The 25493-nt window shown below is 42.2% G+C and overlaps 1 protein-coding gene across 3 annotated transcripts in view; it reads left to right on the top strand.

Moving 5' to 3' along the window:
• tecta (tectorin alpha) overlaps positions 1-25160 on the top strand; it is a 40626-nt gene extending 15466 nt beyond the window's left edge. For 2 of the 3 annotated variants that reach the window (XM_012866607.3, XM_036132149.1), the window contains 13 exons: positions 4381-5038; positions 9398-9597; positions 10413-10793; positions 13853-14139; positions 14524-14804; positions 15622-15732; positions 15899-16101; positions 16179-16342; positions 17495-17743; positions 19592-19754; positions 19847-19931; positions 21714-21833; positions 24473-25160. In XM_012866607.3, the coding sequence (XP_012722061.2) occupies positions 4381-5038; positions 9398-9597; positions 10413-10793; positions 13853-14139; positions 14524-14804; positions 15622-15732; positions 15899-16101; positions 16179-16342; positions 17495-17743; positions 19592-19754; positions 19847-19931; positions 21714-21833; positions 24473-24576 (3006 nt within the window). In that variant the 3' untranslated portion in view covers positions 24577-25160. Of the gene's footprint in view, positions 1-4380; positions 5039-9397; positions 9598-10412; positions 10794-13852; positions 14140-14523; positions 14805-15621; positions 15733-15898; positions 16102-16178; positions 16343-17494; positions 17744-19591; positions 19755-19846; positions 19932-21713; positions 21834-24472 lie in introns of those variants that run through there. The other variant, XM_036132150.1, reaches the window with a different exon arrangement.
• Positions 25161-25493: the final 333 nt, after the last annotated feature.

Raw genomic sequence — 25493 nt, 5'->3', positions numbered from 1 at the left:
CAGTGTCAGAGAATTTATGACGTATAAGAGCATCGTGGGTCTTTAAAGATGCGTCAGAGCCTTTTTTCAGGCTGGAATGATTTTATAACAGACTTCAAGACTTTTAAAAACAAGAACTGGGCACATAAAATTATATTGTTTTGTTTTTCTTTTCCCTGATCCACACAGGGTCAAAAATATGAAGTTATGTGAAAAAATTCAGTGGACCTAATTGAACACTAAACCTTAACAGAGTTAAGGCATCCATCCATCCATCCATCCATCTTCTTCCGCTTATCCGGGGTCGGGTCGCGGGGGTAGCAGCTTCAGTAGGGAGGCCCAGACGTTCCTCTCCCCAGTCACTTGGGCCAGCTCCTCAGGAGGAATCCCAAGGCGTTCCCAGCAGAGAGACATAGTCCCTCTCCCAAGGTGTTGAGGGGATCTGTTTTGGTGGAGACATAGTCTCTCTGCTGGCCTGGGAACGCGGGATCTCGTTCTTTCGGTCACGACCCAAAGCTCGTGACCATAGATGAGGGTAGGAACGTAGATCGACCGGTAAAATCGAGAGCTTGGCCTTTTGGCTCAGCTCTCTCTTCACCACAACGGATCGGTACAGCGCCCGCTTCACAGCAGACGCTGCACCAATCCGCCTGTCCATCTCCCGCTCCATCTTCCCCTCATTCGTGAACAAGACCCCAAGATACTTGAACTCCTCCACTAGGGGCAGCACATCCTCCCCAACCCGGAGAAGACACTCTACCCTTTTCCGGTTCAAGACCATGGTCTCGGATTTGGAGGCACTGATTTTCATCCCGGCCGCTTCGCACTCGGCTGCGAACCGCTCCAGTGAGAGCTGTAGATCACGCCCTGATGAAGCCAATAGGACCACGTCATCCGCGAATAGCAGAGACGCAATCCTAAGGCCACCAAAACGGATCCCCTCAACACCTTGGCTGCGCCTAGAAATTCTGTCCATAAAAATAATAAACAGAATCGTGACAAAGGGCAACCTTGGCTTGATTAACAACACCAGGAAATATATAAGTAATTTTATTACTGCCAACATGGCCAAGTCTGCTCATCCAAACAACTTTACCCTAAAAGCAGACCGCAAGATGCTGAAATAAGCGTTAGTGGCTTTTGCTATCGCTGAAATGAAAGCAAATGTCTTTACAGTGACTGTACATTTTTATCTTTCATGGGAGGTGTGCAAACAGGTTAAGACAAGTGGAAGTTTGCCCTAAAGAACTTCTTGAAAGTTCTTTAGGGCAAAAGTTCTTTGCACTATAAACCAAACACAACATCTAAAACCAGCAGGGAGGCACAGAGCAGGAAGTGCTTTGCTGCAGCAGGACCTGAACAGTTCTCCATCATCTACCAAGGAGGAATCTGTGAGGACAATGTGAAAATCTTTCACACTCAGCAGAACTGGACCAGGCAACATGACAATGACCCAAAACATACCAGTGTGTCCAACAAGGACTGACTGAGGACCAGGGAATGGAAGTTCCTGGGTCTAGTCAAAGCTCAGATCTTGAGCACGTTGAGATCTTGTGGGTTGACTCAAATGGGCCAAGGATGCAGGAGATCCCTCAAACATCTCGCAGCTGAAATTGAGGAATGGAGCAACGTTCCTCCTCCTGAGCTCAGAGGGTTGATGGTTCGAAGACAGGCTTCAGTGACCGTGTTTTAGCTGAAAATAACTTAGTGGATGTCCCAACTTTGTCCTCAGCCTAAACATTCATTGTTGTCCAGCTTATGTTTAAAACAAGGCTAAAATCTTGTGTTTACTTGTAATAATTTTTTTTTCCCCATAAATAGATCAATAAAAATGGCTATACGTCCAGGCTCAAATATATACATACACTACAGCTAAGATTTTGGTCGGTTTTCATAGCGTTTAGGATGTCGACCATGTGCCTTTTGAAGGGATCGCTAAGCTTCTGGCTTCATTCCAGCCGGGTCTTTGACCAGACCTCTGGGGAGAACTTCATCTGATCCCAGAACTTTTCCCCTGAAGGCATTCGGGTCAACCGTGTGTGCTGCTGAAAAGTTTAGTGCAGCTTGTAGTTTTGGAGCAGGGCATCTTCCTTGGTCTGCATCCTCTGAGTTTATGGGGATGTAGCCCTGCCTCAACCACCCACAGTGGAGGCAGGATCTACAAGGTGGAAGTGTCTCACCTTGTGATCATCAAGGGAACATCAATGTGTGGCAGAAGAGGAACCTGGAATTGGAAGTCACTTCTCTCCAATTAAAAAGCAAAGCTTTAGAGGTTTCTGGATGAATCTTGAAAACCCAAACTTCCTTTAATCTGAGAGGGACAGTTCTGGTTAGAAAGCTGAAACGTGGACATTGTTGGACATCCCAACTAGAAAAGAGCCCAAAGGCTGGTGTAGATTCTCACTCATCCAGGATATGAAAACCCTAAGCACTTAGGAGGAAGGCAACTAAACTTCTCCTGTTTCTTGAAGATGTTTCCTCTCTCATCCAAAAGGCTTCTTCAGTTCTCAACATGGTTGGAAGTAACAGAACCATCAGACTTACAGAGATAGGGCAAGTAGATGTTTAGACCTGAAAAGCCTTTTAGATTAGATGAGATGTAAAAATAATTGAACTTTATGGCCATTTTGCATCGTTATTTTGCACTGCCGACGTTGCTGAACTTTAATAATCAATTTAAATTTAAAAATTACACAACTGAACGTTTACTGCATTTTTGCACCATTATTATTTTGCACTGTCAACATTGAACTTTTGAAATTAATGCTTTTTTTAGCTCCTGCACTGTTACATTCTTATCACTGCTGCCCTTTATATTGTAATGTTATTTTATTTCAATTGCAATCTCATTACATTATCGTAAGATCTATGCAACGAAATGTTGTTTTGTATGCACTATGTGCATTCAAAATGACAATAAAGTTTGTCTAAGTGTAAGTCTAAAAGAAACCAGAGAAGTCCAGTTACCTTTAATGTAAACACTTGATTTCAAACACATTTTTAAGCTGGTTTGGAAATAGACAAAGGTTCTGAAATGACCTTCTTAAAAGTCCAGACCTCAACTTTGTTAAAAAATGTGTGGGTTATACTAAAAAACGAGGTCTGTGCCCTAAAACTGACCAGTTTAAAGGGGACATGTCATGCTTTCTCACGCCTTGCTTTTCTAATTGAAGTGAAACTGTTCTGAGGTGTGTCTGAGAGCAACTCGTTTTGGTGCCGTCTCTTTAAATCTAAAGGAGCCACTTCAGCCCCCCCCCCCCCCCGTCCGGGTCGCAGAGCGTTCCACTCCACCCCGTTCGGCCATTTTTGTAGTCTGCTGGGAGACGGTGTGAGATGAATTGTGCGGGTTACTTCACCCAACAACTGAACATTTTCACTGATCCACTTGTAGCTTCAGCATCCTTCAGCTTGAACTACAAAAGTAAAAATGGCAGATTCACAAAACTGGTAAGCCAAATGTCCGTGACGTGTTCAGCAGCTCTGGAGCAAATATTGTGACATAATCGTTCAAAAAACGTAACAGAAAACAGAGAAAAGTGAACAGCTTGAAAAATGCATGTCTGTGCAGCTCCTGGACCGGTTACATTCATATTCTCTCCACTCCTAGAGACTCCAGGTACACAACAAAATGTATTTAAGGAATAAACAAAGTGGATTTTGCGTATGTCCCCTTTAAGTGAACTCCAACGGTTCTGTTTTGCCATTTGCTGTTTGAAAATCGCCGGCAGCTTCATTATGGTCGTCTACACACAACTCTCTAAGGGACGATTGACCAAATATCAGTGGAGTATGTATATATGTGAGCCAATAGTTCCTAACTGTAAAACAACAGTTAGCAGCAGTTCTTATGCTCAGTTCTTAACACTTTTTGAGTTCATCCCAGAACAGCTGCCGCCTACATCGACCTATTTTAGCTGTTTTTTCTGCCCTCTGAAGGCTGCAGTGGTTGTTTTTGAGAGGTCGTGTTATTTCTAATCAAGCCGATAGAGTAGCACGGCAGCGGGGGTGAATTCCTCTTTGATTGGCTTAAGGTGGATCTAATTTCAATGGGCATCTTTTATCAGGCTGGATTTGGCTCAGACGAAGCCCTGACCCTGAGCGACACTTGGACCGGGTTCACAAACCCACCAAAAGATCTGAGGATGCACCTCCACACATTAAACTGCTGTTCGCACACACACCCACGCTGGTCTTTCCTGGTCTCTGCTCATATCACTCGCTTGCTCATTACAGTTTCTTGTTAAAGTCAGCCTTCACAGCATCCATTCACCACCTGGGTTTCCCCCCACATACCTGCAGAAAAACATGCAAGTCAGCGGGATTAGAAACTCTAACTTGGTGCTGGAAATCAGTCGTGTGGGAATGTTTAAAACCAGACTCGGCTCTACTGTCGTCACTCAGGTCAACAAGGAACGCCTGTACCTTCCCCTGAAGCTGGGCCCGGCAAAGGTCAACATGTCCTCCTTGGGGATGCTGCTCATTCTGGAGACGGACTTCGGGCTGAAGGTGTCGTATGACTGGAACACTCTCCTCCTTTTGACTTTGCCCCAGGATCTTTACAACAGCTCCTGCGGCCTGTGCCAGGGCATGCCCTTGTCCCCGCCCACGCTAACCGCCACGGACTGGGGCATGACCTGGGCGGAGAGGGACACCTTCTGCCAGGTGGGCTGCGGCGACTCCTGTCCCCGCTGCGGCCTCGGGGAGAAGGGCGTGTCCAACGCCGCCCCTCTCATGGTGGCCGACTCCGGCATGAACGGTGACGGCGAAGACGAGCCGAACGGAGTCGCCACGGGCATACGCTTCCACGTCGGGGACGGACTCTACGTGTTCGTGGAGCCCGAGGCCGTGAGGCTGTGTGGGCTGATTGTGGACCGAGGTGGTGCGTTTGCACGCTGTCACAGCAAGGTGGCGCCGGCGTTCTTTTACCAGAGCTGCCTGCAGGACACCTGCTTGGATCAAGGAGCTCAGGACACGATCTGTAACTGGCTGCAGATCTACGCCAGCACCTGTCAGACCCAGGGAGTGCCTTTAACCGGCTGGAGGAGCGACACGCCCTGTGGTGAGTGTTCCCGTCTGCGTTTCAACCACTGAGCTATATAATACACTGGAGTGCTAATCACCGTCTGTTTGAACGAGTCACTTTGAAGCCACCAGCCGCCATATTGGTACTCCCTATTTCCCCCCAGTAACTAAGGAATATGTGCGCTACAGCATCGAATAACGAGGATTTTCTCATGTTCAGGGGGAGCTTAAAACTTTTAAAATGTCAAATGCCATATAGTTTTATGTTATGTTCTAAAAATATCAAGTACTGAGAAAGTCATGTGCTGAAATATTTAACATTTTATTCATTTAAATATATATGTTTAACATTTATAAATATATAAATAACAATATACAAAAACATATATTTACATATGTGTATACATATATATACATATATACATATACACATACTTATATATACATATATATATCTAATATGAATAACATGTAAAATATTTCAGCACCTAATTTCCTAGTAGTTGATAGTGTTAGTACATCCACTGACTGTAGAATTACCTGTGAAACGTTTTCACTCAGCCAGAAAACTGCTTGTTGTTGCAACCAAATCCTGTGGGATTCTGTGAGAGTAGGGAGGAGCAAGATGGCGGCCAGTGACTTCAGTTTTTCGGCAAAATCAGCACTCCAGTGTATTATATAGCTCAGTGGTTTCAACCCAAACCATGAAGTACAGCACTGTGACAAAGTATGTGCTCCATTTAAAGATTTAACTTTAAAAAGTGTCAACTGATTAAACCAAGTTTATGTCAAAGATAACCCGAGTAAAGACAAAAAGCAGTTAGCATAAAGAAAATACGTCCAAAACAAGCTGGCTCTCTGTGAAAAATGAAATAACAACTGGCTGTTCAAGAGTTTACGATCATTTTAGGTTTATGAGTCTTTTACATCAGGAGCTTTGGCCCACTCTGCTCTGCAGAAGTGGTTTAATTAAGCAACACTGGGAGACCTTTCTGCATGAAAAGCCTGTCATCTCAATCAGATCAAAGGGCTTACTTTGACTAGACCACTTAGACTTGCTGTTTTCGTGTAAGCTGAAGCAGTGAAATAGACCATCACTCTACATTTATCCGTAACGCTGTTTATTTTTACACCTGAACATCCAAGAAGCTCCACTTCTGTTTGTCCATAGAACATTCTGTCTTGAGAATCATGAGATGGTTTGTGGTAAATGTGAGATGTACCTTTGTATTATTATTTTTTTCAGTGGTTCTGGTCTTTGAACTCTTCCAGTCTCTCGTTCTTATTGTTGGATTGTGATCTCTGACCTTAACTGAGGCAGTGAGGCCTGCAGAGCTTCAGATGTTGTTTGGGTTCCTCTGGGACCTCCTGGATCCCTTAATAAGCTGGTGAAGTAATTCTGGGAAGGTTCTGCACTGCTCCGTGTCTCCTTAGGTTGTGGATAATGGTTCTGACTGTGGTTTTCTAGAGTCCCAAACTAAGGCTGTACGATTTTGCCAAAAATCAAAATTGCGATAAATCTCAACCATACCTGCAATTTAATTTGGACTTTTCTCTACATTAACCACAAGCAACAAAACTGACCGCAAGATAAAGATGTTTGTAAACAGGGACTATTTAAAACAAGAAATGTAACTGTTTTTATTGATCAGAATATTGTTATTATTAAGAGAATAACTTGTTGAGTTGGACGTCAATCCTTGTTGAACATAAAGTGAAACCAATAGATAAGTCTATGTATTGAACAGAACTTAATGCTGTGGTGAGATTTCTGAACATTTCTGATAAAAATATGACTAAACTCTAAAACAAGTAAAAAAAACTAGATTATCTCTCTTCCCTTCCATGTTGAGCAAACCCACTTTAAACACCTAAAGGAAGCGTCTGATGCAATAATTGTTGCGCAGCCAAAAATTGCAGACCTCTGCAATTTGGAAATTGCATTTTTTTTTTTTAATTGCGATCATAATGCAAATGCAATTATTAGTCCAGCCCTATCCCAAAGATTTAGAATTGACTCTGTGACTTTTCCAGACTGATAGATGTCAGTGACTTTGTTTCTCAATTGATCTTTAATCTCTTTAGATCGGGCAGCGATGTGTTGCATTGGGATGTTGTAGCCCAGTTCGTGTTGTCGGACGGGTTCTAAAGGAGAGATTTGTTGTCTCTTTTGCTGTGTTTTGTGAAATTAAACTGAAATGTCCAAAAAATGTGGTTAATCACAGTTAATTCATGACTTAAAGGAGCAATAAGCGAAATTTCATTATTTTAGATAGAAATAACTAAAAACTATGGTATGAGGTCCCACACCATCTCTCTATGTTGTTCTGCAGTCTCTCGTTTACATAGCCGGGCCGGCCACGCGTACATGTACGTGCACGCGAACAGTTGCAACATTGCGGAGAGCACGCCAAGCAGATCAAAATGTTCTCCTGCTAACAGTGTTATAAAGTTGAGTTACTTACGTCTTCACTAGAAATGTTCCTCTGAAAGGTGAGGCTGTTTTGCTGTTTTTATCCTGTATAAATACGCTCATAGGAGGCGACACGTGAGAAGGGTTGGCGGGTGGCAGTAAAGAAAGGCGTGGCTTGTCACACATCGTGTTTTGGTCTACAGACGGCGCTCAAGCTTCACCTAGTGGTGAAATATTGATTATTGCTCTTTTAATGAAAGAGACAATTTCTTTTTCACAAAGGGCCAAGTTGGTAACAGCATTTTCTATTTCTCTGAAAGAGTGAACTAGTTATTTGCTCGGGTTATTTTTGTATTATTCTTTTTTTATGTGAGAAAAAAACAAGAACTCTGTAAGGGTACAAATACTTCTTTATGAACTGATGCAGCAACCAGGTGGTTTCATTTTCAAGCAAACTCTTTAACACATTGGTGTCCGTGGACTGGCGTTCTGATTTAATGTTCCACCTGTGCCCAGTACACCTGAGCTTGTGGGCTACAGCTGACCTCGGCAGAACTTGATGACGTGCTGAAGAAGTGCTTTAACCCGCTAAACGCCCTGAAAACACGCAGAATCCTGAAGTCTGAGCGTCAGAGATTAATATATGTAAAATAAATTTTATCTCTGGGTTGAAGTTTTTGCTGATTTTAATCCGGGGTCAAAAAAAATTAAATAAATAAATCATGAAATAAGCAAATACCATGAAATATTGAAATGTAAAATTAAATAAATAAATGTACCATTAAATGTTCCATTAAATAATTAAATGTATTTATTTATTTAATACATCAGCATCATTTTTCATAATTTAATTGTACATTTAATTGTTTTAATGTAAAGTTAAATGTATATTAATTTATTTCCTTTAACATTTCACTATGTAATGGTATATTTATTTTTCATGGTACAATTAGCCATAAATTTCATGATTTCATCATGTATTAATTAAATAAATTATACATCTAGTTATTTAATAGAAAGTTTTTTGGTGCATTTATTTATTTCATTGTACGTTTCATTAATTCATGGTATATTAACATTTATTTATAAATAAATGTCATATTTATTTATTTAATTTTGTCCCCTTAACCCTTCATAAAAAAACAGCTTCACAAGTCTTTAGATTAACCCAAAAGGATCACAGTTTACAAAATAAATTGAGAAATTATTACCTAAATGTGTTATTAATTAATTAAAAAACAAAAATGTAAATAGTAATAAACATATTCATTCTAAATACAAACATGTTATATTATTTTCATAAACTATTTCATGTCGTTATTTAACCTGTAAAAGTCAGTGGGCGGGGCTTACACTGCTCTGGTTGAATTTGATTGGTCCGAAGAGGACTTTTTGCTAAACCAATCAGACGATGGGATTTACTTGCTGATCCACAATGATAATCTAAAAATGAATTGCCAAATAATAATGAAATGCTTTTATATAATAATCACAATTACTAATTAAATTTTTTTTTTACATATATTTGTTTAATTATTTCTTTGCAAAAATTATTAAAAATAGATGGATTTAATTGTTGTTAATTAATAACATATTTTGCACTGGTTTAATTTTACTTTCACTATGACAAATATGGAAGATAATTTCCTGATTTTCTTATTACATTGTGAGATTTGTGGCACCAGATATTTGACTTTAACCACTTTGGCACCAGAGTTTGTCATCCATTTTCACTTAATGTTGTTCAGAAACACACTTTTAAGACATAAATACAAAAGATGTATCATTTAGACTTCTACTGCAATGTATTACTGTTCTACCTTATTGCTCGTGTATTTTTAAAGATATAATTCGCTGATTAGTGTGATTAACCTCCAATTACAGTCAGAAAGCTCCCGGTGTCACTGAGCAGGTCCTATAAATTAGGGCTGTAGGAAGTTTGCAGAATAATCAGTTGCTTCCTGCCAACCTTTCTGCTCTCAGTCCAGAGCTGTCCTCCAAACAGCCATTACTCCAGCTGCATGGCGGTGTGCCCGCCTCAGTGCGCCCCGGCCCGAGGTCAGAGGGACTGCAACCAGGACTGCGTGGAGGGCTGCCAGTGCGACCTGGGCTACGTGCTCAACGGCAAGAGCTGCATCCTGTCCCAGAACTGCGGCTGCTACACTGACGGAAAATACTACGAGGTACGGCTGCTCCAACACTTCAAACCCCATTCCCTCAGGTTTTCCCTCCAAGAAGCCGAGCCAGGGGTTCTGGTCAACGGCTGTACGGTTCTTACGTGTGAATCGGACCGTTAATAAAACAGGAAAAATCCAGCCTGACCCAGAACCTGAGAGGTACGTTCACTCAGTTGATCATTAGCAGCAAACCTTGCAGGCAATCTTTTCCTGCCCGTCTGTCAACACTGAAAAAACGGATCAAAAAATAAGAAAAAATGTCTTAAAATTTGTATTTTTGTCCTAGATTTGAGCAGGTAAATAAGATTATCTGCCAATGGAATGAGTATTTTCACCCTTAAAATAAGATAATTAGATATACTGCACTTGAAAAAAGATGATTGTTCCTATTTTAAGTGCAAAAATATTATTCTGTCTTATTTCTGTTTTTGCAGTGAAACTGGGTCATCTCTGACGTACTATGTATAGCTCCAAGTGAAACTTTAGTGAAACTTTAATTAGAAAATCATTATTTAACAAAGGGGATATTTACTTTTTCACATGGAGCCAAGAATAGATTTTCTTTATCTGAAATCATTGTTTGAAAACTGCCTTTTTTATCTGCTCAGGTCTGATATCGACACATAGATACAGACTAGACATAATAAAATATGGCAGCAATAACTACATTAAGCCATATTGGAGATGGAAATGATGATCTGAACTATTCAGGTGTGAAATCAGAAGAGATTTCTGTGCTCTGCTTTGAGATCAAATTGTTGCTGGTAATGAGGCTCCTTGTCTGAATAATTCATTCTGACCCCTAAAATGTTTCCCCGCAGCCCAAACAGCTGTTCTGGAACGGCGACTGCACCAAACGCTGCCAGTGCATCGGACGCAACCTGATCCAGTGCGACCCCAGGCGCTGCAAGGCGGAGGAGGAGTGCACCCTGCGCTTCGGGGTCCGGGGCTGCTTCGCCCGGCGGTCCGAGCACTGCGTGGCGTCAGGCGGGGGGGTCTTCAGGACGTTCGACGGGGCGTCGCTGCGCCTCCCGGCCTCCTGCTCCTTCGTCCTGTCCACCAACTGCCGCAAGCTGCCCGACCTCTCCTTCCAGCTCATCGCCAACTTCGACAAGTGGAGCACGCCCAACCTCACCACCATCTCTCACGTCTACCTTTACATAAACGAGGAGAACATTCTCATCTCTGGCAGCACCGTCAAGGTGAGACACACCTTTGACTCATGCTGGTTGGTCTTATTGTGAGTTGAAAACGTGTTAAATACTTTTTGCAGAGGATTGTGAGCTTGCAGCGCTCTGTCCTGTTTCAGAGGCTCAGAAACAGAATAAGGGTTCATGGAGTCATCAGAACCAAACTGATGGCTTGGGGAACATGGATGCTGGGACAGGTAGAAACCCCCGCAGCGGAGGGTTATCCCGGTAAAAACTGCCGTGTTCTGGAAGAACCACGGCGGCTCTCTAAAGTCTACACGGCCCATAGGTCAGACGTAATGTGATATTTATCCTGAACAAGTCGACTGATAAGCCAGTCGTTAATCTTTTGATTGAGCTTCAGCATCGTTCTTCTTTGGTAGACGTCTGTCAGCATCCTGCGGGGTTTTTTTTTTTTTTCTGGCCACTTATCGTTTCTTCAGTCACTTTGTGTTGGTTCGGTTCCAGCTACTCTCTAAGGGAACCGAAACTGAACAAGCAGGTCCAACACTAATCTCCATTTCCTTCTTTGCTGTCCAATTTACCAATTACCTCTCTGTGAACGGCCTGTTAGAGGTTCTGGCTGCCGTCCACGCCATTCATCTGTAAGTGCTTTCACGGAGCTGGATAGTGAGCTTCTGAAAGCTTTAAATCCCAGCGTGCTTTAATCCTGCTGGATCTAGGCGAGCCATTAACCACAACATTTCACTGAAGTGGCCTGAGAACTTTGTTGGGATCGTCTGAAATGTGGTAAGACGATGCTTACCAGGAGTCGTCACGGAACCTTCTCAGATCGTCTTAACCTGGGCCTCATGCCGCCTTCTTCTCCGTCGTACCACCCACTGCCATTTACTGACATGTTTCATAATAACTCGGCACATTCAGAAGACAACCACAAAACAGCCTTTGTTAAATGATGCCTTGACTGCGAATTGGCTGAGTTTTATTTCAACAGCTACACTTTACCGCCAGACATGCAGGGTTAAGAAATCATCTCAATAAAACCAGTTTTACAACACGGAGGAGGTTAGAGCAGTGATGCTGAGGAGGTAATGTAACTATTCAGGTGTGCTGGAGGAGAGACACAGGTAAAACATGTAGGATAGTGGGTCCTGTGGACCGGGCCCACTGGGCTAGAGGACCTGCTGGAGTCATGTCGGACAAAAACAAAAACAAAACACTAAAATATATGGCGCTAGAAGAGTCTCAATATTTCCAAATACACATAACTGATTGATACACGCTGAGGACAAGATTAACAAAAGTATTTCTGTTCACCTGATTGGCTGAATCCACATGGGTGATGATTTACTTATAAGCCAATCACATGAATCCGATTTCTGATTGGTTGCAAATTATTCCCTGTTTTTAAAACAAATTAAATTCTGTATCAAATCAAGTCAGGGGACTCTCAAAAATCCACATACAAATGCAGAGAAGTTTAAAGACCAGAGGTAGTTAGTAAATCAATGTGTAATTATGAATGGAGCAGAAATACTTTTGTGAATGTATTGTGAAAGAGGATTGAACTTTTAAAAAGACTAAAAAATAGAAGAGACGAGACAAAGCTGCATATATTTGTTGCCAGCGGGGACTTCTTTTATTCATATGCACATTTCACAGTTACGTTCCACAAAGTTCCGTATTTTAAAAGTCTCAACCCCCTTTTAAAGGTCTCTCTCACATGTGTGTCTATTAGGGATGTTCCAGTCACGTATCACACCAGATGTTTCCGATCATTCCTAGATGCTGTTGTTCTGTGTATAACAGAAAATAGCTAATCATTAATCACTCTTGACATTGTCAGGAAGCTGTTCAATGACAAACGGTCAGTCCTGTTGTCTTCTTCATCCCCTTTCTGGTTCTGGAGCATTCCAATCTTCAATAACATGAATCCCATATGCATAATTGGAAATATTGATACTCTTCTAGCTCCATATGTGATGAAATAATTCACCTCCAATTAACTCGTTAACACGGATATCTCAAGGGTAATTGGTAAATACAGTGCTTTAACGATAAAGCACTCTAAATGTTCAACCACACTGGGAAAGAATCAAGGAGTAAAAACAGGATCTCAAAGCAGATAGAAAATCAGACATTGAAGGTGGCCATCTGATCTGGAGCATGCAAGGTGTTGGCCCTGCCGCAGCAAACGCTCTGTCTCCATGTCAAACAGCATCTGGACCTCCGATCTTAGTGACTGAGATGTTCCCAGGTAAGAGGTTCTAACAGGTAAGATGGACCACAACCATAAGGAGACATAAAAACAAATAAACGGACTCTAATGAACTGGATGACGATGAAGAGGGGCTAAGTTGTTTTTTCATAAGGAGTCAGTGCTAAGAGATTAAAACATGGGGGCTGGCTGCCATCAGGTCTAAGTAACACGAAATGCATCTTCTTTTGACTGAAATTCAAAAAGTTAGGTGCCACCGACCTCCTAAAGTGTCCAAGGTGGTCCAGGAGAGGCTGGGATTGTAAGTCCCATAGTACACCTCAGTAAATTACTTTAAACATTTCTTATTATTAATAAAAAGGTTTAAAAAAAATACCAAAAAGGGGCAAAAAAAAGAACAGACAAACAAAAAACAAAGTTATGCTGTTTTCACTTACCTGGAAGTCTAAATGCAGATCAGAGGACGCCGTCTCCACCAACCAAAGCCAGTTTTAGCGGCCAGACAGAAAACCATCAGGGTTTGGAGGTTGTTCTGTCCAGTGGGTTTGGTCCTTTTTTATTCAGAACTCTTATGAAGTTAGATGTTTCTCATCCTCCACAAACTCAAAATGCAATATGGCTGCCGTACATCTAAAAGGCGATGGCTGGAATCATGACCAAGATCAATAATAGCATTAAAAATGCTAGAAAGCGGCCCTAAAATCAAGTCTTATTGAATTGAACTTAAGGTGAACTCTGTTTCTGGTCATTTTCAGCATTGTTGCAGCTGAGTCACGTTGTAGATCAACACCAGTTCTATTCTCTAAGCTCTAAAAGCGTCTGCGTTGAGAGAAACGGTCCAACTCTGGAGGTGTCCCTGCGCATCTAACTGAAAATTCAAAAATCCTCGCAGGTCAACGGTACGCCGGTGTCCGTCCCGTTTCTGACCGGCCTGATGACGCGTCTGTCCACGTCTGAAGGCTTCCTCGTCATCGACACGCCGCAGGACATCCAGGTGCGGTACAACCGCTTCAACACCCTCAGCATCACAATGGGCCAGCGGCTTCAGAACAAGGTGTGCGGCCTGTGTGGGAACTTCAACGGCGATCCCAGCGACGACTACATCACCTCCAGGGGCAAACCAGCCGTCAGCGCCCTGGAGCTGGCCCAGAGCTGGAAGACCAACGGCATGCAGAACAGGTCAGTGATCCGAGGCGGTACCCTGCAAAAAGGGAACTAAAAATAAGTAAAAATTCTTGAAATTAGTGTATTTTTCCTTGATTTGAGCAGTTAGATAAGACTATTTGCCAATAGAATGAGATTTTTGCACTTAAATAGGAACAATTCCTCTAAAAAATAAGATAATTATACATCCTGCACTTGAAATAAGACGATGGAGATGAGTTGTTCCTATTTTAAATAGTCTTATTTACCTGCTAAAGGAAATTTACAATGATTTCAAGAAAAATTCACTTACTTTTAGTTCTGTTTTTGCGATATACCTTCCGCAGACACCTGCTCTTCACTCCTAGTTTAGCAGCACAACTCTCCTTACTCACCATCGGATATGCTTTTGTGTCCCAGTTGTGACGAGACCCAGTACGTGGCTTTAGCCCAGTCCTGCGACAACACCGCCGTGCTGGCGCTGCAGGGCGAAGACGCCTGTCAGAAGCTGACCCATCTGAAGGGCTTCTTCCAGCCGTGCCACGGCCTGCTGGACCCTCAGCCCTTCTACCAGTCCTGCTACCTGGACGGCTGCTACAACCACCGCAAGGCCCAGGTCTGTGGTTCCCTGGCCGCCTACGCCGAGGCCTGCCGCTCCTTGGGCACCCTCACCACCAAGTGGATCGTCCAGGAGAACTGCTGTAAGAGCACCGTCGGACAGCCGCTTTTAAACGCAGCTTTTACACCTACAGTGTCCTGGTTGCATGGTTTCACCACACGTCTCCAGGTTGTGATGGGACTTTATGTAACAGACCAACACAGAGATGCGATGCACGATTGATTGAAGAGCGTTAATCCATAAAGGAGCCAAGAAATCCATGTTAGCAGTGGACCACCCGGCAAACACGTGGAGTAAGGTGGTGTGATCAGAGGAGGTCAGAACTGCTCTACATGTGGTTGGAAACCAGCGCTGTACGTCTCCCTGAACGCATCATCCTCTCAGGTGGTGGCAGCATCATGCTGTGGGAGTGGGAAGCTGGGAGGAGCTAAACCCAGGACCTCCTGGAGGAGAACCTGGTAGAGGCTGCAGGAGACCTGAGGCTGGGGTGGACGTTCACCCTGAGATATTGCAGGATGGTTTAGATCAGAGCAGATTCATTAGAATGGCCTAGTCAAAGTCCAGACCTGTGATAAGACTTCTCCATCCAACCCTATGGAGTTTGAGCTGTTTTAAAGCTGTTACCGTCTCTAGCTGTTTAAAGATGGTGAAGACAAACCCCAAAGTCCTGCCGACTGTACCAAAGGAGGTTCTACCAAGTATCGACTATTAAGATGCTCTCCTCTTTGCTGGCCTCTCACATAAAATCCCAATACATGACATTTAACTTTATGGTTGGCGCGGGAATAAATGTGGAGAAGTTCGACGCTGCAGATTGCTTTTCTGCCCTTTCTGTTCATCGGCGTGTTCTGAAGCTGCGCCAGCGCCACGGCTAACGTTGTGTGCTCACCTGTCTTTAGCAGAATGGATCTACGACCCCTGCGCAGGAGAGATCTGCACAAACTTCACGTGTGAGCTGGAGAACGGCGGGGACCTGTGCGGCTGCCCCGAGTTACCCACCAACCCCGCAGGTCTCCCACTTTTTCTGCCGCTCCCGTCTCAGGCTAGCTTCACCAGGCTAGCTTCACCAGGCTAGCTTCACCAGGCTAGCTTCACCAGGCTAGCTTCAACAGGCTAGCTTCACCAGGCTAGCTTCACGCAGAACACCCTCCGTTCACACGTGTCTTTGCCCTGCAGGCGATGACGACATCATCCAAGCAGAGGTGAACTGCAAGCACGCTCAGATGGAGGTTTCCATCTCCAAGTGCAAGCTCTTCCAGCTCGGCTTCGAGCGAGAAGACGTGAGGATCAACGACGAGCGCTGCGCCGGCATCGAGGGGGAGGATTTTATCTCCTTCCACATCAACAACACCAAGGGACACTGCGGCTCCATCGTACAGGTCCGTTCATTCCCCTCCCAGCTGTTCCTCTCACCGTCAATGCCAACCACTAAAAGTCTTTATTTGTCGCCCTGCAGTCTAACGGCACGCACATCATGTATAAGAACACCGTCTGGATAGAGAGCGTGAACAACACCGGCAACGTCATCACCAGAGACAAGACCATCAACGTGGAGTTTTCCTGCGCCTACGAGCTGGACCTGAAGATCTCTCTGGAGACCGTCCTGAAGCCCATGCTCAGGTGGGACATCTGATACAGACGCCCAGCACCATCCGGTTATAAGCTGCTGAAGAGTCTCAGTCATCCACGTCATGGTCAATCCAAAAAAGCTAAAAAACAAAACAACTGGACTTTTTTTCTGAAGTTTGAAGACGTTTCGCTTCCCATCCAGAAAGCTTTCTCAATTCAAAATGTCTGGAGTAATGTGGAGCATCAAGCTTTATACTACTGCCCAACAAAGGCCTTGTTATGGTTTAGATAGGATCAATTTGCATGTTATCTAAACAATAATAAGGCCTTTGTTGGGCAGTTCTATAAAGCTTGGAGCTCCTCATTACTCCAGACTTTTTGAATTGAGAAAGCTTTCTGTATTGTCCTAGTACTTAAATTTACGTTCTGTTGGACAGTGTGTCACAATCTAGGCAAAGCAAATTTATTTACTTTTTATATCACATTTCAGTGCAAGGACAATGCAAAGTGCTTTACACGATTAAAACATTGGAAAATAAAAACAGAACAAAAGCAAGTAAAAAAAAAACAGATAAATGTAGGAAAATTTAAACAAAATAAAACATGTAAACTAAAAGCAAATATTAATCTACTGTTGGTTATCCTTGCTGGATCATTGAAGGATCGATTTTTCTGTTCAATAAATTAACAATATGAGTGAGCCTTTATTTATAATTCTATGTATAAAAAATCGAATTACAATTAGCTTATATAAAATGGATTTTCTGGTGTGTTGGTTTATGCTAATTTATCTGTTTAATTCAATAGTTTGTATGTTTAATTTGTCAGGGTGTATGCACCACAGATAAATGAGTTGCTGCTAGTAGGTGTTGAGTTTTTATTCCCCACTCAACTCATCATGACAGAGACGCCTCTGGTCCTGTAACGACTTATTAACGAGGCCGTATATTTACTCTCTCAGGTGTAACAGGTGCAACACAGCGATGAACATTTATGTCAAATAAACTCATGGAATTCATAAAATGTTGAAGTCATGAGACGTTTCTACTAGAAATGTGCTACAGGCTTAAATAATCTGGATGCTGTAGTGGTTCTGGAGTCTCAGGTCTGTTAAGTAGCTGCTGGGAGAGGGAAAGGAAAAAGGATGCTAACGCGTCTCCATGGCAACTGATCTGGCTCTCTGTTCTCCCTCCCTTCCTGCAGCGTCATCAACCTCACCCTGCCGACTCAGGAGGGAAACTTCATCACCAAGATGGCCCTGTACAAGAACTCGTCGTACCGCAACCCGTACAGGGAGGGCGAGGTGGTGCTCAGCACCCGGGACATCCTGTTTGTGGGCGTCTTTGTGGAGGGGGCAGACGTGAACCAGCTCATCCTCATCGTCAACATGTGCTGGGCCACGCCGTCGCGCTACAGCAGCGACCGACTGCGTTACATCATCATAGAGAGGGGGTAGGTCTGCGGCGCCTTCTCTGGTTTATGGTTAAAAAAATAAGAGCTGGGGTCAAAGGTCGGACCGCTTCTGTAGCTGACAGATTAGAGGGAAACGGCAGAGAAAGATGATTTAAAACTATGTTTCTGTTCATTTTTTGGTTTTTAGAATGTGACGTGTGCTTGAAAATATACAAGAATGTGAGAAACAATGTTTTGAATTAAGCCTTTTTATCTCATTGGTGATTTTTCAATTATTAAAATAGTTTTTGTGTAGAAATGTGCAAACAAGTGTTTGCCTCCTTACAGATTTCTTTACTTTTGTTGTATTTGATAAATTTGTAAAAATCAGGCAAACATATGAGAAAACTGTTTTCAAATGAGGATTTAATTTGTAAGGGATAAAATGTCTCCAAACCAACCAGGTAATCACGCCCTAAAGCAGGGGCCTGCAACCTTTACAGTCTAGAGAGCCATTTTGCCCACAGGCTAATTTAATTAAACTCGTTCAGAGCCGCAAATGTTGCCTGGCCTTTTGGAAAAAGACAAGTTGTAATTTTTGATAAAGATCTACTGTAGGAAATATGTTGTCATTGTTAAATAAACACCCTTTATTTCTATTTTGAGGTTTAAAAAAAGAGGATGGGTGGGATATTGATATTTCTGGATAATGATGTAAAAAAAAATCATAGTTTCCAACATAATGAAAACATATAAGTATTACTGGCACTTTTAGTATCATTGTTGTGAAAATTAAAAACAGTTATTTAAAAAAACCTACTAAAAACCTGCTTTTCTTATCATTATTACATTTCAATACCATAATAAAAATATAATTTGTTATTAAGAGCCACTGTGGAAGGTCCAAAGAGCCACTTGCAGGTCCAGAGCCACAGGTTGCAGACCCCTGCCCTAAAACTAATAATGTTCCCTCCTCCAGATGGTTCTGATGACTGGTTCTGGGTCTCTAACGCCTCTTTGGAGAAAGTTGGACCTGCTCGGCTGTGCAGAAGTGATTTAATTTTAACATGAGCTTCCTGTTTAACGCTGCCTTGGCCACTTTTTCTGGGCCGCTCAGAACCGCAGGTCCTGAAGCAGCAAAGGAGACCCAGACTATACGATTAACACTGTGTGACGTTCTCTCACTGAAATGCTGTTAGATTTACACGTAAAAGGTCCAATTTTGCCTCTCCAGCCCAAAGAATATTTTGCAAACATTGTTGAGAGTCACTGGGAAGGTTTTCGGAGGCGGGTCTTGGTGTTCTTTTGGGTCAGCGGTTGTTCTGGCCTTGGATCTCTCCCATGGAGTTTGTTTCTGCCCAGTCTCTCTTTCTTATTGTTGGATCATGAACCTTAACTGAGGCCTGCAGAGCTTTGGGTGATGTTCTGGGTTTTTCTGGGACCTTCTGGAGGAGCTTTTAGAGTAATTCTGGTGGGTTGGCCTCTCCTGGGAAGGTTCTGAGTTGTTCCACGTTCTCTCCATGTGTGGGTAACGGTTATCAGACTTTCCTGCTCATCTGTTTTTAATCTCTAGATGCGGGACGTGTTTCTCTTTGAGATCTTTTGGCCTGCTTCGTGTTGTCACACAGGTTCTGTTTTCCTGGTTTCTTGTTTTCTAAAGTTCTAGAAAAACTGAACCCAGCTTTTCTGCTGAATCGCAACCAATTCATGATTTGACAATTAATGTTTCAAACAGAGCCAGGTAGGTTTGGAAAACTGCAAGATATTTCAAATATTTTGTATTGTCCAAACCAAAATGACGCAAAGATAATACCAAACTATTTTAAAAAAACATGTAAACAAGTCATCTGACTCTATATATAGAAAAATGAGCTACAGCTGATTTTTCCTGTAACATCCACCCTTCAGCTGCCCAAACACCAAGGACAACACCATCGGCATGGCGGAGAACGGCGTGTCCCTCACCTGCCGCTTCCACGTCACCGTCTTCAAGTTCATCGGGGATTACGACGAGGTCCACCTGCACTGCGACGTTTCGCTGTGCGACTCCGACACAAACGCCTGCAAAGTGGTGAGACACTGGAGAAAACACGTGCCGCTCAAATCTAAAGGGGGGGAAACGCTTTCTGGTCTGAGGTTAAAGTCCGTGTCCCGCACATCCAGAACTGTCCGCACAAGAGGAGGATGTACTCGGAGGACGGCGACCACAAGGAGCACATCCTGACAGTGGGACCCATCAGGAGGAGAGGTCAGAACGTCATCTTTTCATTCGTAATATGGCTTTAATCACAATTTATTTCACAAAACTTTGATTATAACTTTAGTTATCCTGAGGAAAAAATAACTAGTTATGTTTTTTTTTACAGTTTTCTTTCATGCTACCAAAAGAATCAGCACATTATTCCCAAACATGATCCGGTATTTTAAGATGGATATACAGCAGGGGTAACCGTACACAAAGCCTTAGTGTTTTGTTTTAAAGCTGAACACATGCAGAATGTTTCTGTGCAGAACCGAGTGCACAGAGCGACGGTCTGCAAAAAGTAGCACCAGAACCAACAGAGAGACTTTAACGCCTTAAGCCTGCAGGCCTCCTTTCAACAGGGCTTGAGCTCGTTAGCAGCAATAATAATGTGCTTGTAGCTGACAGAGACCAGCACACGTGTCATATGTCCAGATCTTCATCTGAGACTTCTCTACAAAAGAATCTGCCCAAATATATAAAAGCATCCCATATTTTCAAGAATAAATTCAAAAATTTTGCCAAAATAGGTACAAAAACAAAAAGGCTCCGCCTGGATTTTTTCATTCTAAACATGTAAATCTTTTCAATCACTTGTTGTGTGGACTCCAAACTGGCTACATATGTAACCAAGATGCTGTAGTTACAATTTATTGTGTTTATTTCCTTCTTTACAGCAAAAGTAAGACGTTATGTATGTAAACACCTGGGTTTTTTAGGCAAAGAATTATATTTGGAGCATTTAAATCTCATTTACTCAGGTCCAGAATAATTTACTCTCAGATTTCCACATTCACATCATCCTCCAGGACCGTTATGTTAGTTGATAACAAGATTAGCAGTTTAGGAATTGTACAAGTTGAGTAATGCTTTATAAAGTATGAGTATGCATTTTTAGGAAAATAGACCCTCGGGATTACCAGGTTAAGGAAAGTTAAAGTTTCTCATGCAGCTACAGCGACGATGGAGACAGAAAGAAGGACCGACCCGACTCAATATAATGTAAACATCGCTGGTACTGGAGAGAATAAACTTAGGTCCGAATCCTGCAGCCTGTAGCAGCTTTCAAGTAGTGGTGCACGATATTAAAAATTTCAACCGATATCGATAACCGATCATTTTCTGCTTTTCATGCCCGATTCCGATATCGATAAGTTCATATTCAATATAGTTCTTTGCATAATCTGCAGCTTGTGCTAGATGCAGCTATAAAAAACAAATTATTTAGTAGCTCTGGCTTATCTATAACAGAAAACCAAAGGTTTTGGCTCTTCAAATGTTTATTAGTTTTATGCCATCACACAGAAAAGTGGTAATTGGCTTTAAATAACAGCAGCAAAAGACACAATTCAAATCAAATTACAAAGAGCATCCCTTGATAATTACTGAACAGATCTATGGCTTAACTGCAAAGGTATTTGTGAAGTCAAACCTGGTTGTCCTGAATTAAATAGAAATGATCAAACCAAATCTCTGGTCAGTTCTACTAGACCATCTTCGAAGCTCTAAAATCAATTAAATAATAAAAAAAAATCTTTGTTCCCAGCTTAATAAAGTGAAACAAAGAGAAAGTCGCATCTCAAACCCTGACTTTCCAACCACTGAACTGGGTTGTTGCTGTACCTTTACGCCCCTGGTACCCAGAATACTGTGTGAATAGAGCTCCATAGCGACAATGTAAAATAAATTAACAAATAATAAAGAGTAAATAGCACAGCTTCTGCTCTCCAGTGATCAGAAACGCTTTGCTCATCACTGCTGCATTACTTCTGTTTGTGTCTCCCTCAGAGTCAGACTGGTGTGAGGAGGACAACGGCGGCTGTGAGCAGATCTGCACCAGTAAGGGCGGCGGGCCCCTCTGCAGCTGCGTGACCGGGATGCTGCAGCCTGATGGGAAAAGCTGCCGCAGTAAGAACCACGACAGGCCGGGCCGTTTCCACACGCTGGACGCACAAAACGTTCAATACTCTGTGAAAATCGCCTTCAATTTGTCGAATAATTTATCTAAGCTGGTTTGAAATCTCCTTAAATTAGCTTGAAAATCTCCCAGCATGCATCACTGCTCACATTACCCGCGTGCATTTATTAGAATAATTATCTTTCTATGTGCTTTGAGTGGTGCCTTAAAGGGATTTTTAACATTTTGTTTTGAACTGAGGTTCTATGAGGTAGTTGTCAGTAGTCAGTATCTTACCTACATTACCCATGTTTTATATAAAAAGAGAGAAATGCTTATGCACACATAAAAAAAAAACTTTAGCTGTTTATTGCGACTCTTTCATGTGTCCTCTTGTCTCCTGTGGGAAAAATGCAGTTCGTCTTTTATTTTTACTGGGGTTTTTTTTGGTTGATTTCAACTAATTTGCCACAAAAAGTGCAAAAGTGTAGAGCTTTGCAATCTGCTAATCTAACATTTGGCTCAGACCTGTATAAAAGTTTGGATTTTAGATTGATTTAAACGACCTATCAGCCCATCTTGAGGCACCAGTTTAACAGAAGTTGATAAAACCGTCGTCTGCTGCAGGTAATGCAACACTACCGATGACCCACTTGAACACCTGAGCTGTCCCTTTAAGTGAACCCTCACAGATATCAGTGTTTTCGGGACAGGTTGTTGTCAGCCTTGTAATCAACACCTGAGAGTCGGTGCGCAGGGCACAGAGTTCCCACCCACAGCCAGGGAGCCGCTTTACAGCAGCTACTGTGTCAAAAGCAGTGCGTCCTGCAGGAAGCCTCAGCAAAACAAGTCAAATTAAACACAGACTCCATAAGCAGCTCTATAATCATAAATCCATAAATTCAGATGAGAATCTGTTTATCAGTAAAAAGAAAAACAAACAGGCAGCGTTGTCTGAATACAGGCTATCGCCTTTCTGTGACGGGATCTGAAATTAAATTATAATAAAAACAAGCAGTTGCATTTCAATAAATGACATTTAATTTCAGTTATTCTATTGAAATGGTGAGCTGATAAAATGTAGATTCATTATACACAAAGCAATATAGTTAAAGTTTTAATTTGTGCTCATTTCTGATCATTCTGGCTTACAGCCAATGTAAAACCAGAATACAGTTCCTCCGATCATAATAAGCAGTAAGAAGGATTTAAATACAGAAGTTTGATGTCATGGTCATGTTATAACATGTGTATTCACAGGAAGTACTCCTGACTGAACAGGCTCACAGCAGACAGTCACAAATCACCACTGCTAAAGAAGCTGGCTGCTGAGTATCCAAGTATATTAATGGAAGGTTTTGTGGAAGGAAAAACTGTGGCAGTGGGGATAACTGCAGCCTTTGAATGATTATGAAGCAAAACCAAATAAAAATTTGAAGGACATTCACAAAATTTAGACGACAGTATGAGTCAGAGCTTCAAGAGCTGCCAAACATAGAAATATCGAGACTACAACCGTAACCAGCCTTGCGTTAATCCACTGCTTCACCAGAGGCAAGTTTAAAAGTGTCTGTGCCATGAACTCTAAAGAACTGACAATATCCACGCTTCCACTCAACTTTCCATTTACATCTTCAGATACGGCGCTCAGAACAGCGAGTCTGCAGAAAGGTTTATTTCAGTTCAATTCATTCCTGTTTATATAGCACAAATTCACAACACATCATCATCAGGTCTCTTTCTATAGTCAGACTCCATCAGATCCTCCAGGTTGGTGAGAAAGTTTCCTCTCTAAGGAAACCCAGCAGGTTGCATCAAGTCTCTCCAAGCAGCATTCACTCCTCCTGAAAGAGCGTAGAGCCACAGTGGACAGTCGTCTGCATTGTTGATGGCTTTGCAGCAATCCCTCATACTGAGCATGCATGAAGCGACAGTGGAGAGGAAAACTCCACTTTAACAGGGAGGAGAACCTCCAGCAGAACCAGAACCAGGCTCAGTGTGAACGCTCATCTGCCTCCACCCACTGGGGCTTAGAGAAGACAGAGCAGAGACACAGAAAGCTCAGAAGCTCACATTGACCCAAGAGTACTTTCTATGTTAGATGGTGATAGAGGATGATCTGCCTCCTCTGATGATGTCACAGCTAACAGAACACCAGACCAGGTGTACCTTCTATGAAGAGAAAAATGACAGAGAACAAAAAGTTAAAAGCTGAAATAACAACAAACAATGCAGATTGGAGAGCAGTAGGAGAACTCAGCAGAGTGAGAGAAATAGACCCTGATGTCCTCCAGCAGCCTAAGCCTATAGCAGCATAACTATAGAGGTAGCTCAGGGTAACATGAGCCACTCTGACTAGAAGCTTTGTCACAAAGGAAAGTTTTAAGTTTAGTTCATGAATTCATTCTAAAAGCATATATTATATTGACTCAGTCCAAACACACTGATGTATTTTAAGTATTTACTTCTTATACCTACGACGGATATTGTTAGACTGCTGACTGAACAGTCAGAGTTAATCCATTGTGGAGACAGTGCATATGTAGATTCTGATTATATAATATGTGCATATTTTAGAAACATGAAACTGTAAAGAACGAGGAGCTTTTTGCATATTTGACTGATCTTGTTGCATGTTTTGTTTTTGCAGCTCTGAGCTCATCGTGTAAGGTCACCCCGGCTCTTCCTCTGCTGAGCGCCAGCGCCGTCATCTCCATCATCCTCACCCACTTCAACTCCTTCATCCTCTCCTAACACCTGAAGGAAGCAACCAAACAACAAACATCAAACACAGAAAACACTTGAAGACTAGATGGAAATTTTCTAAATATATGACTTTTTGAATGCAGATGTGAATTTAGCGCCTGAACATCCTTGTAGAAAACTGTGTTAAGCTTCATTTTCAGCCCTTCTGTTATTTAGACTCATCAGGATCTCTAATTTAAAGCTGCTGTGTAGAGATTTTTTTATGTTTTTATAAAGTTTCCAAATGTTTCTGATTGTTTTCTTTGTTTTTATGGAGGTACTATTGTTGTGTTGGCAATAATCACCACCAGATGGCGCCAAAGAAACAATTATTTTTTAATCTCAAAGATGAAAAGTTTAAAGAGGATTAAATGTAAAAGTTAGGGAGAGATTGTGATTAAATTATTACCAAATACATTTCTGGGTGAACTAAGTCGTGATTGGAGAGTTTGACCGGCAGAACTGAACTATTAGAAGCACATGAGAGGCTGAAACTGATCTTTCTTAACTCTTCCAATGACAGTTACCTCTGGCGAACCATTCAACACGGCCAGATTTAAAAGAAATATTCAATAAAATGAGTCACAATTTTGCCTGTTTGTCAATTTATGATTTTCTTTCCCAGTTTCTTCTCATTCCAGTAGTTAGTGAGAATTGTCAGTTTCTGAACAGTTCCTCGCGCTGCAGAACAGAAGGAGACGTCTCATAACTATTATATTCATTAACATCCATCCCCTCAGTATAAAAAAATCATTAAGAGCCGTGTATTACTTCAGGTGTTTGAGAACAAGCTTTGGCTTTAGGGTAAAAGTGAAGTTTTTCTCCAGCCTGTTATAAAACTATAAAGATGGCCTCCTGGGATCATTAAAGTAAGTCTGAGTCTGAGTCCCAGCAGCACCAGAAACAGAAGCAATATCCTTCAATGC

This window comes from Fundulus heteroclitus, unplaced genomic scaffold, assembly GCF_011125445.2.
Source record: "Fundulus heteroclitus isolate FHET01 unplaced genomic scaffold, MU-UCD_Fhet_4.1 scaffold_478, whole genome shotgun sequence".
In the NCBI taxonomy this organism is placed as follows: domain Eukaryota; kingdom Metazoa; phylum Chordata; class Actinopteri; order Cyprinodontiformes; family Fundulidae; genus Fundulus; species Fundulus heteroclitus.
This window is presented reverse-complemented; position numbering and strand designations above follow the sequence as displayed.